At 36.7% G+C, this 12,399-nt stretch overlaps 1 protein-coding gene across 1 annotated transcript in view; it reads left to right on the forward strand.

The window, feature by feature from the left end:
• Positions 1–202: 202 nt before the first annotated feature.
• Positions 203–12,399, forward strand: part of PER2 (period circadian regulator 2) — a gene marked incomplete at its 5' end in the record, with an annotated part of 38,732 nt that continues 26,535 nt past the window's right edge. Inside the window, 6 exon segments of the mRNA XM_063306725.1 lie at positions 203–453; positions 1,373–1,527; positions 4,507–4,628; positions 5,673–5,874; positions 9,034–9,085; positions 9,593–9,726. Of these exon segments, the coding sequence (XP_063162795.1) occupies positions 203–453; positions 1,373–1,527; positions 4,507–4,628; positions 5,673–5,874; positions 9,034–9,085; positions 9,593–9,726 (916 nt within the window).

Here is a 12,399-nt window from a genome sequence, read left to right on the forward strand (position 1 = left end):
CTATTTTGTTTGGGTTTTTTTTCTTCCCTTAGGTTTCTAAAATAATATTTGAAGTTTGGACATTGGGAACACTGTCAATATATGGATATGGAATGGAAAGCATTAGTATTGTACAACTGATTACACTAAGGCCAAGTATTCTTTGAACTCTACTCTGGAAAACCTTTTGGATTCTCTGATATTTGTGTGGTGGTGATTTCCATTAAAATTCTTTATAGTGAGCAACTCTTTGAAAATAGCAAGTGATAAAATTATTGTAGAAAGCATGGATATTCAAATGGAGAATGAACAAAATTTGGATATTCTTCAGGAAGATATTGAGATGAATGGGGAAATGAGTACAAATGATACCAATGAAAATTATTCCAATGGGCATGATTCCCATAGCAGTGAGGATGAAGAAAATGATAAAGAAACAGCTATGATTATGGAATCTTTTGAATACTATAAAAGGTACTATTCTGATGCCAAATAATTGACCTGATGCTGTGAATTTGTGTAGCAATGATTATATGTAATTTGCATTGGTATAATTGTGGATGTTCCATATCAAAATGTTCATATTGAGACAGATGCAGGATATGTTTATTTTAAATGCTAAAGTATTTCATCTCAGCACATTAACTGAGATTGGGATGATGGGTGAACGTTATTTGTGCAGTCTTCAGACCACTGCATAACTGTCTGCTGATTTCACATCTGTGGCTAAGGCAAGGCTATAGAATAAGACAATCTCTCCAGCCTCTCCCTTTCCTCATCAAAACTAACTTCTTTTTAAAAACTATGTCTGACCTTAGAATGAACAAGGATTAAGAATGGTGCCAATTTAAGTTTTAATTGTGATTAAAAATGGAAGAATTTGCTTTAAAAAGCCTGCCAATTGTATCATAATTCCTTAGCTGTGGTTAAGTATGCACTGCTTTTTTTAGTCACAAGAGAACTGATGTACTGGACAATCAGACTAACCTTAATTAAATGTGCAGTGCTTTGTTACCACCACTGTTCAATGGCACACTTCAGTTTTCCCTGCTATACTGAATTAATTGCAGTATTCAGTGTAACTTTTCAACTGACTTCCTAATTTAATGAGTACATTATTATTCTTGCAGCAAGCATGTAATTAGCCTAATCATAAAAAACTTAGAATGTATTTTTTTTTATCTTGTTGGAAGAGATAACTGAAGAAGTAGTATATTTCACATTTTTGAGAGCCTCATTGAAGAACTATATAATGTAAAAAAAAGATACACTTAAGCAATCATGAGAACAATGAGCTTCTGTCACCTTGCATTATCACTTTAATAAATCTTAAAAATTGGATTTTACTATGAAACTACATTAAACCTGAATTATTTTCATTTACAATGTCTAGAAGTGAACCGTCTTCTAAATCTAAAGCTCAGAAGGAACTGATAAAAACTTTGCAAGAACTCAAAGGACATCTTCCTCCTCATAAAAAGATCAAAGGCAAATCAAGTATCCTGGCAACTCTGAAATATGCACTTAGGAGCATTAAGCAAATTAAAGGTAACTATATTTTCATATTTAGGACATTGAAACATATTCAGAAGCTACAGTAGGAAGCAAGCTTATGATAAAAGAGAAGTTCTGAACTCCAGCAGTACTCTTCTCTATTAGGATCTTGATATGGTTGCTGTAACTTTTTCTTTCTTTTTTTTAAAGTCAAAACCTAAACATCTGTTCCTATCAATATACACTATTGAATCAAATGAAATTATTATAGGGTGAAATTTCACACTAACCTATTATCCCCTACTCTCTCTCACAAACACACACCTATCTATAATACAGACACATACATATTGACAGATCTGTCACAAGAAACTGGTGCCAAGAGCTTGGATGTGTGTACTACTTGATTAATGTGTGTACTACTTGATTAATGGAGTAAGGTAGGATATATATAAGAATGAGATGGATTCCATTAAAATGAATTTAACTCCAAGGTGGGTTTACATTAATTAGATTGGTATATTCCTCAGTTATATTCTCCAACTTAACCATTTTCCTGAACTTATTAATATATGAAGATTGAATGAAATGCCTCCAAAGTTCCAAGTCGCCAACAGATGGCAATATTGACATTCTAGAAGCTTTGATTCTTTAGCATCTATTCTTTTACTGCATTTTGTGGGAGTTGCAGTGAGAAAAGATTGTGTTGCTGTTGTTCATGAAATAGAAGCCTGCAGTGAGTATTCGTCAGTGTGCTTTAAACAACATGCCATGATTGAATTTTAGACTGCTGAAGGAGTCACTTCACTTGTAACTCCTCACCAAATGGAGGTTGTTTAAGCTGATGACTGTGTTAACATGAATACTATGTTTGCTGGGCCAAAAATATAGAGAGATGGAACCAGGAAGAGCTGATTTGTGTGATCAAAGTAGGGGATCTGTGACAGCAACCAATGAGTTTCTCATGAGAAAGGTTGATGAATTGATTAAAGACAATCAGTCTATCACTCAAAGGCAAATTGCTGTCAAATTTAGCATTTCCTTTTTTGGGGGAGATGGGTGGTGATAGAAATTTGAATAATAAATATATTTCACAGGAACATGTGGGTCACATTATTGATGTTCTTCAATATCAAAAGTTTTGTGCAAGATGGGTTCCTTGCATGCTTATGGCAGAGGTGAATGTTTCAGGAGTTGAAATTTGCCAGCAATTATTGTCATGCTATGAGAATGAAGGTGAGGAATTTCTTCACAGGATTGTGACTGTTATTGAAACATGGGCTCATCATTATGACCTAGAAATGAAGCATCAGTCCATGGAATATCATCAGAAAACTTCACCTGCAGAAAAAATATATAAAACTCAGGCTTCAGCAGAGTTGGGCAGAGAGAGAGTGATTGGCCCAAGGTTACCCAGCTGGCTTTCGTGCCTAAGGTGGGACTAGAACTCTGTCTCCTGGTTTCTAGCCCGTTGCCTTAACCACTCGACTTTGTCAAATTTACAGTATATGGCCACCTATCTCACAAAACAAGTGACCCTGTGCAGTGTACAAAAAGGCTAAAAAACTATACACAAAACAATTTTTATTACAAACTTTAAAAAACTTTTAAAAACACAAGGCTACAATTATGTGGAGAAGTAAACACAGGTAACAAAGGAGCTCATTTCAAGGAGTATTTTCCTGTTTAATTTATTAAAGCATTCCTATTTAAACTAAAGCTATGGAGGTGGAGGCCAAAGTATTTTCATTCAACTCTTATATTTTTCATTATTTCAAAGAACTTAAATTTCTTGAAAAGTTGATACTATAATATGAAAACTTAAGATGGCTGCATAGTTGACAACCTGTCCCATCTGTTAAATCATCAAAAGCATGAGAAGACCTGTGTGGAAATACATCTACAAACAACTCCAATACATCCCTACAAACTCCATTTCTGTTCTTATGTTTCTGATACTCCTTGAATATCTCTCTGGAACACAGGAGGAGGCACTGGGTCTCTCTGGATTAAACTGTGCAAAGTAAACAATCTGTTTTATTGAAATATAGGGTCTTACAAACTGATCAGATTCTATGTCCGTATCATTCAGAATGTCAAGATTTCATTGGAGGAGAGCTTACACTGAATGTTGAAAGAAAGGGAATAAAGGCATAGTTAATGTAAATGAAAAATAAAACTATTAAAATTACTTTCTAATCCAAATCTAAAAGCTGCAAAGAGACATTATAGCATTTAGGAAAAATACTTTTCTATTTCCAAGGTTTTTCCATATTCCCCTGTGGAAGTAAGTGTACTCCTATTTGAGCCAACACATGCAACTTGAATGTGTTACTATATTTGAAAGTTTATACAGGAATCAGATTGAAATGGTAAGTGATGTAGCAGAAGGCCTGCTTATATGACAAAATGACTAGTGGCATTGTGGGGATATAGTACACACACACCAATAATATCATCACACAAAATTTTAAAATGGAAAAGGGGATTCCCAATAACTGTTCTACTAATCACACTTGTCCCACTCTTCTGAAATTTTAAACAGTGTGTTTTCTGTCAAGTTACTAAACTATGGAGTTCACCATTAGTTCCCAGGGAATTCAAAATGGGACAAATTCATCTCCTTTTTAAATGTTTGTTTTATTACTTTGAATGAATTAGTAAAGAGAAGTGTAAACAGATTTAACACTGTAATCTGATCCCAAAATTAATAATTACAGTTTTAAAAGGGAACAAGACTCAGAAATCATAAACAGAACGGGGGGGGGGGAAGCTATATTGCCCAAAAATCTTATTTCTTGGCCCCATAGCTTAAAAACAACCCAAAACACTAATTCAGAGTTCATAATGTTAATTAATAAATTAACCAAGAAGTAACTATGCTGCTATCTGAGTCAGTGGAACAAATTAAGCTCAGGGAAATTGTTCAGTTGAAAATATAATTATATATCAGCCTAATTAAAAAATTGTGTATCCTTTTAAAAAGATTATTTTAAAAGCTGCTTGAATAATACACATTGTTATTTCTTGTAGCCAATGAAGAATATTACCAGTTGATGATGATTAATGAAAGGTATCTCTGTGATCTTGATATATTATCCTGTACTGTGGAAGATGTTAAAAACATTACTACAGAATACATCATGAAGAATGCAGTAAGTATTCTTACCATAACAAATGTGCAAATATCGTCTTCATCTCAAATAGGGAATCTTAGCAGTTTTTAAAATAGTTATAAGCATCTATAGTATTTAAATTATTTCTGAATCTAGTACCAACATTCCCCACTTAAAAGAAAGCCATTGGGATTCTAGACTTAAACCAGGAAGATGCTGATTACCACTGATTGTGAACCTTATGTTCACTGAGTCAATCCAATGTTTGTTGCCTAATCTATTAATACATCAACATAAAATTATAGTGGGGGAGACAGTTTATGTATGCTGCTTCCTTTTGCGGGGAGAGGGGAGAGGAGGCCAAATAAAATGGTAAGAAGTGAAATGAATAAGCCCTTCAAAAGTATTGGTTCACATGATACCAAAATATATGAATATTTATATACACACTTACATGTGTATGCCATTAATGTATATAAAACTCGGTTGCCTGAATTTGAATGAGTTTTTCAGATCTTTGGATAGACATCTTGCTGTTCTTACTCATAGCTTGATTCTGGAAATTTTTGCAAACACGCTGGCCTGCTTTGACCACTGAGGCATGCCATAATTTGATTTAACATGGTTTATTGAATAAACCATAATTATCTTTATTTGCCCTGTATAAACCATAATATATGAACCACAACAGCTAGGTTTGCATAATACACTAAACCTAGGCAATATGTGAACTCTGCCCTATTTGTGTCCCTATGAATCACACTATTACCAACAAAGTTTCAGGAGGATTCAGATTTGATGTACCTAAAAGGGACCTTACTTTGATTCAAATACCTCCCTTTTGTATCTGAAGTATCTAAATTTAATTCAGAATCCATCTGGATCTGAAACATACTGTTAGTTAAGAGTCAGAAGTAAACCATAATATATTCATTCATTTACTTGCTCTCTCTTTACCCAGATAATAATATGTTAACTTTGCCATATCTCATTAGTTTAGCATATTTGTAGCTCACAGCATTTGTGTTTCTCTTCATTTTGCCAGGCTAAAATGTCTTTCACTGAATATATATCATGTTTTAGGATATGTTTGCTGTAGCTGTTTCTTTGGCTACTGGGAAAATTTTGTACATCTCTGATCAGGCTGCCTGTATCCTCCATTGTAAGAAAGATTTATTTAAAAATGCCAAATTTGTGGAGTTTCTGGCACCTCAGGATGTCAGTGTATTCTATAGCTCAACTATACCATATAGATTGCCATCTTGGAGTATTTGCAGCGGAGTTGGTAAGTCAGTTAAATTCTTCAACTATGCCTATTTTAGTATGTTCTACCCATAAAGTTTATATTCTATAAAGAACTTTAAAAAGCAATTATAACTGTGTCGGTTCATGAAAAATCTAAAGCCATAATTGTGTAATGCCTTTATGAAAACTAATAATTCTTTTGAGCTATTTTGATTTTTTTTTTTCCTTTATAATGAAGCCACTTCTCTGGGCCTAGGCTTTGATCACTGTTTTCATTCCTGCATTTTTATTGAAGTCTCAGCTGGTGGCAGCACCTGTCAAGGTGCAGTAGACAAGCAGGGTTGGGCCATGGCTGGGAAAGCACTGGGATATCAGGGCTATAATCTAGACCGGGAGTTGAAAAAATATCCCAGAGGAAGGCAGTGCCAAATGAGTTCCATCAGAACAAGGAAACTATATGGATTTGTCCATAACGTTACCAAGAATTGACACAGTTTCGTATGGCGCAGAGTGGTAGGCAGCAGTATTGCATCCAAAACTCTCCCCACGACCTGAGTTCGATCCCAGAAGAAGCTGGATTCTCAGAGAGCCGGCTCAGGTTGACTCAGCCTTCCATCCTTCCGAGGTCAGTAAAATGAGTACCCAGCTTGCTGGGGAAGGTGACGACTGGGGAAGGCAATGGCAAACCACCCCGCTATAGTCTGCCAAGAAAATGTGTCAGACATGACTCGGTGCTTGCACAGGGGACCTTTCACCTGGAAGAAACTACTGGAGTGGGAGCTTACTGCTGTGACCATGGGCATCTACAGCTAGCCATGATGATAGGAAAATAGAGTGATGTCATAATGCAAACCCTATCCTTAGCATGCAAATTGCAGGGTTTGCATTGTGACATCATAGCACGTTTTATCACTCCACCCCAGATACCTCTGGATGTGAATTTATTTAGAAAAGGAAAACTGTCATTTACCTTAAAAATGAATAAGATTCTTTAAATTGTAGTTTTTTTGGATGATCTTATATATCTTTTTTGGAAGTAGAACCATGGGGTTCACTGGTGCTTTGACGTTTGCATAGAATTTTTCCTGGCCACTTTTGAACAAAATGTTTTGTGGGATACTCATTTAAATTATACTCTCTCCTTTAGCGACCACAATCCATTCCTTAAATCAGAAGTGAAATGGTCGCTAAGCAAACACGTGACAGAGAGAGAGATGCTGCAAAGATCACTGGTTGCTGCTATCTCACTTAGCTAAAGTTCTCTCATGCAACAGTGCCAGCCTTACTCTCACTCCAATGTCCGTTATTGTCAGGGCCATGAAATTTGGTTGCAAGTGCATGCATTGGTCAGAAAATGATTTTTTTTTTATTACCATTTTATTTGCAAACATTGCTAAACAAGGTAGCTGCTAAACAAGGAGTGGCTGTAGAACAATAGACAGCATCTGAACAATTGCAGTTGGGGTTTGTTTTAGCATTTAACTACTCTGAGTGAATCCTGTGATTAGCAACCAGAAGGTAGTTTAATAAGTAATTTAATAACTAGATTAGAATATGTGATATTTATATTTTATTATATTTATCTATTTTTTGCTGTTGCTTGTGCTACTCATTTCTTTGCCCAAAGAAGGCATAGTTCTTCAGTTCCTTAACTAGAATGTTATGCTGTTCTGTGACTAGCTTTAATTGTTCACATTAAAGCAATCCTTCACACAATAACTCTTAATTGTTAAATGCTGTTCTTGCATACTCCTGACTGTCAGAGTTAAGGAAGGGAAATTATAAAATCTTAAATTATGAATTATTTGGAAATAATAACCAATTTCAGTTTCCCAAGTGGTATAACAAATTTAAAACTAATAACAATAAAACCATTATATCTGAAAAATTTTCCTTTCATTGAAGAAAGCTTTCACCATATTGGGAATTGAATTTGTGTCCGTAAGAATGGTATATGGGAAGATTTTCCTGCTTTCCTTTGGTTAAATGTAAATATATCCATTGTAATGGAAAACTGAGAATACCTTGTCTTCTATTATTTATTCTTTTGCCATGCATATGCCAGCCTAGAGAATTTCGTCATACGTTATCTAACAGTGGAACATTCCACAGATACTAAGAGCCTTAAGAACATTTTGACAGATGAAAAAAGAGTTATATCATTGGGCGGATTTTAAAGCTTGTTGTAGCAGCCAAACATTTCCAAGTAATCTTCATTTCTGTGATTGCTGAAAAGGGATAAATGCCTGTTATTCTTTTGTTTTCAAATTTAATTGATTCTTTAGTAACTGAATCCATTCTATGCTTCTTTTATTTTGTATGTTTGTATGCTTGCACTGCCAAGGCCATTGGCTAAAAGCAGTCTAATTTTATCTTAAATTATAAATGTTGCCATTCTGATAGATGGGAAAATCATTTTAATTTTCTTGTATTTTGAGGGAATATGGATTAAAAGAAATGAGATGTAGTATTAAATTAGGAATGCAGACACAGTGTTTAGTTCTCAACCAAAATTAAGTGGTCCAGTATGAGGTAGAAAATTACTTTCTTCTCAGAATATATGACTTTGACTTTCCTATAGCAGATTCTCTGCCTAAGGGTACAGTCTTGTCCATTGTGTTATTGACTGGAGAATATTGTGGCTTCCTGTCAGCAGAGAGTAGCTCTGAAAGTGGGGGAAGCTGAGCATTCTAAGGGCAGAGATGGGCATCACCTTTATATCGGCTGGATGCAGAGCTCCATTCCCTTGGGCCTAATCCATAAGTGGGGGATAAGGACCATAGATATGCATACAAGGGCTGTGCAAATCATTTGGAGAGGCACTTCACAAAGCAACTGAAGCTTCCAGCCTAATTTGCTGTTTGAAATGGCAGGGTGCCACTTTGAAGGCTTGGTATAGCCATTTCAATGCCTCCCCACTTGTCTAAGGAAAGTGTGTGCTGGCTTGCTACCAAAACACAGCATGTTTGGATGGGTGCATTTGGGTTCTTCCTGAAGTGCACCTCCAAAAGCTTTGCACAGCTATAAAAACATGCTTTCCACCCAGGTTAGTGCAAGCTTCTCCCAACGCTCCCTTAGAATTGTTCTGCCAATGATTCAGCACTGACATTCTGTTTTCACCTGAATAACTAAATAGCTTCCTGATGCTAAGGGGACACTGAGTTTTGTAGCTTATGAAATCTTTTAAATATTTTTATAGAGTCTGCTACCCAAGAGTTCATGAAGGAAAAATCTTTCTTCTGCCGCTTCAGGTAATGCAAACTATTATAATCAATAGTCAATATTTTGTGGGGACTTGGATCCAGGGAGGCCCTTGTACTTTCTCAAAGAAAAGTTGGAAGGTTGCTGTTTTTCCCTGCAGCAGCCCTTGCTATCTCTGTGCCTTTGATCGTCACTGATGACCAGTGAAAATTGTAGTAAGGAAAACTGAAATTCCCCCCCCCCCCATTTATTCATTTCATTTCTCTGCCACCCATCTCATACATGACTCTGGGCGGCTTACAAAGAATAAAAATAATATAAAAACATATAAATGCAATATAAATATAAAATTCAAACTGGGCAATAAGCTCTTATCCTGGCATCCTCACAGGGCCAACTACCCCCATGAAGAGCTGTCTCCCCTCCCATCCCAATGAATAGAAAAATGATGCATCCCTTTTATTACAACCAGAAAAGCCCAAATAACAAAAACCTTACCATATTTAATAATCTATGAAAAATAGAACAACTGAACTATACTTTTTTCAATTTTTTAGTGCAGGGAAAGTGAATATTAATGAGAATCACTACCATCCATTTCGTATGACCCCATACCTTATTAAAATACAAGATGCAGAAGATCAGCTTTGTTGTATGTTGCTTGCAGAAAAGGTACACTCTGGTTATGAAGGTAATAATACTGTATTTTCTTTTCTTTTGAAAGCAAAAAAGGACATAGTGTTTTACAAAAACCACTCATCTTTTGATGAAGCTATCATTGATAACTTAGAGAAGTTTCTAAGTGAAAAGCCATTGTAGGAAAAGTACCTCTGAAGATAATTAGTTTAATGTAATCTCTGTTGCTAATCATGTTTACTTGGAAGTGAAATTCTGTAGTTTTCGCTTATATTATTACTATTATTATTATAGTAATATAATGCCTCCTATTTTCCCTATTCCCTATTCCCTATTCCTCCTATTACAGTATATGTGTACCTACTGGAAAATAAAGCTAATTGGTTTCAACTGAATTTATAAGTGTGAATAGAATTGCTGGCTTAACTTCTAAATTTTATTTATCTCTTTTTATTTTTTTTATTTGCTTGTTTGTTTTTATCCCACCTTTATTATTTTTTTATAAAAAATAAAATTTATTAAAATTTATAAAATTTATAAAAATTTATAAATTTTTATGATTTATATCCAGCTTTTCTGCCCATAGGGCACCTAAGGCATATGACAATTTTATGTATTTATTTATGGTTAAATTATAATAAAAACAGTTAAATCCACTATTAAATTAATTCACTCTGAAAAGTTCTGGCTAAGACAAAGGTTAGTATTCTTTTCCTAAAAGTGAATAGAATGGAGCTGAGCATTACTCCTGAGGTGAGTGCATGCCCTAACTTGGGAGCAACATAAGAGAAGGCTGTTTCCTATGTGCTAGACAAACTGATTTCAGTAAGGTTCTCTTGAGTTTCTCCTTGTAATGATTGCGTATTCTGACATACTCAGTCTCACAAGGGGATTTTTTATGAAAACTGATTTATTGAAAGAATAGTATGCAAATACGAAGAAAGCTGAGAATGAGCAAAAGCACGCCAAATACAAACTAAAAACCCTCGCTTCCAAAACCAGCACCGCCCTTCCTCCCTCCTAGCAATCCTAGCAACCACCCCCTCCCAGGTGTTAGCAACCGTTACCCACATCGGCCTGAGAAAGTAACCTTGAACAGAGTCAATAACCCAAACATACATTCCACAGTTGCAGTAAGAAGATTACAGCCTGGCACAGCTGGAAATTTCCAACCCGCAAACACGGGTTAGAAAAGTGACATGCGAAACGTTACGATGTATACAGAACATTGAAACGATGAACATGACATATTGCCCCCCCTAAAAAATGCAAAACTAAGGAGCAGGCTTATCAGGATAGGCAGTATGAAAACGAGTAACTAAAACAGGTGAGCGAACATGGTGAGCAGCAACCCACTCAGGATGTGGGAAATGCTTCCATCGGACCAGGTATTGTAAGGTAGAACGAAGGCGCCGAGAATCTAAAATTTGTTGCACTTCAAAATTTTGCTGGCCATCAATCATGATAGGAGCAGGCGGGGAGGGGTGCGGATGCCAGCGATCCGACTGGTGGCAGGGTTTGAGCAAGCTGCAATGAAAAACAGGGTGCAAACATTTCAGATTGTGAGGCAAATCCAACTTAAAAGTAACAGGATTGATCTGGGCAACAATAGGAAAAGGGCCCACGAACTTTGGTGCCAGTTTCTTAGAAGGTTGGGGTGATTTAATAAATTTCATGGAGAGATAAACTTTATCTCCAACTTGGAAAGGTGGTTGAGGTGCCCGTTTGGTGTCAGCATAACGTTTATAAGTGGCTTGGGCATCAGCAAGAGCTTGCTTTATTTTTGGCCAGGAGTCTCCCAGATGTGCTGCCCAGTCTGCAGGGGACGAAGGAGGAGAAGTTGGTTGGGGCAGCTCAGGAATGGGTACGAAGTCACGGCCAAAGACAGTGCGAAATGGCACCTGACCAGTACTCTGATGCACTGCATTGTTATAGGCGACTTCAGCAAAGGGGAGAAGATCGACCCAATTATCCTGCTGATAATTAACAAAAGCACGTAAATATTGCTCCAACGTAGAATTAAGAGCCTCCGGGCTCTGTCAGTCTCAGGATGCGACGCAGTGGATAGGGCTTGTTTAGTGCCCACCAATTTCATAAAAGCCCGCCAAAATTGTGAAGTAAATTGTGTGCCTCTGTCAGTCACCAAACGGGAGGGGCATCCATGGAGCCTGTACACGTGTACAAAGAAAAGCCGGGCAAGCTGCTGTGCTGAGGGAATGGAAGCACATGGAATGAAATGGACTTGCTTTGAGAAAAAGTCTTTTACAACCCAAATCACAGTTTTTCTCTGACTTGGACGCAGATCCACGATAAAATCCATAGAGATTTCCTCCCAGGGGTGAGAGGGACTGGCCACTGGTTGGAGCAAACCTTGAGGCTTACCTACCTTCTGTTTGGAAGCAGCGCAAACAGGGCAGGAGGCAACATAGTCCTTAACATCCCGCCTTATTGTGGGCCACCAAAATTGGCGTCTAACCAAATGAAGTGTTTTAACAAACCCAAAATGCCCCGCTAGTTTGTCATCATGGCAACGGAGCAAAATGTCTTTGCGTAAAACTTCAGGCACATAGAGGCGATCATTTTTCCAAGCAAAATCCTTGTCAAAAGTAACATTGTGTAAATTTGCTTGTAACCAAGTGTCAGATTTCAGCTGGGAAAGAAACTGTTGTTGCAAATCTGAGGGAACTGGCAACCGTCCCAGACGGGGTGAACCTGAAGCGTCTGGGTG

This window comes from Candoia aspera, chromosome 6 (genome assembly GCF_035149785.1).
Source record: "Candoia aspera isolate rCanAsp1 chromosome 6, rCanAsp1.hap2, whole genome shotgun sequence".
In the NCBI taxonomy this organism is placed as follows: Eukaryota; Metazoa; Chordata; class Lepidosauria; order Squamata; family Boidae; genus Candoia; species Candoia aspera.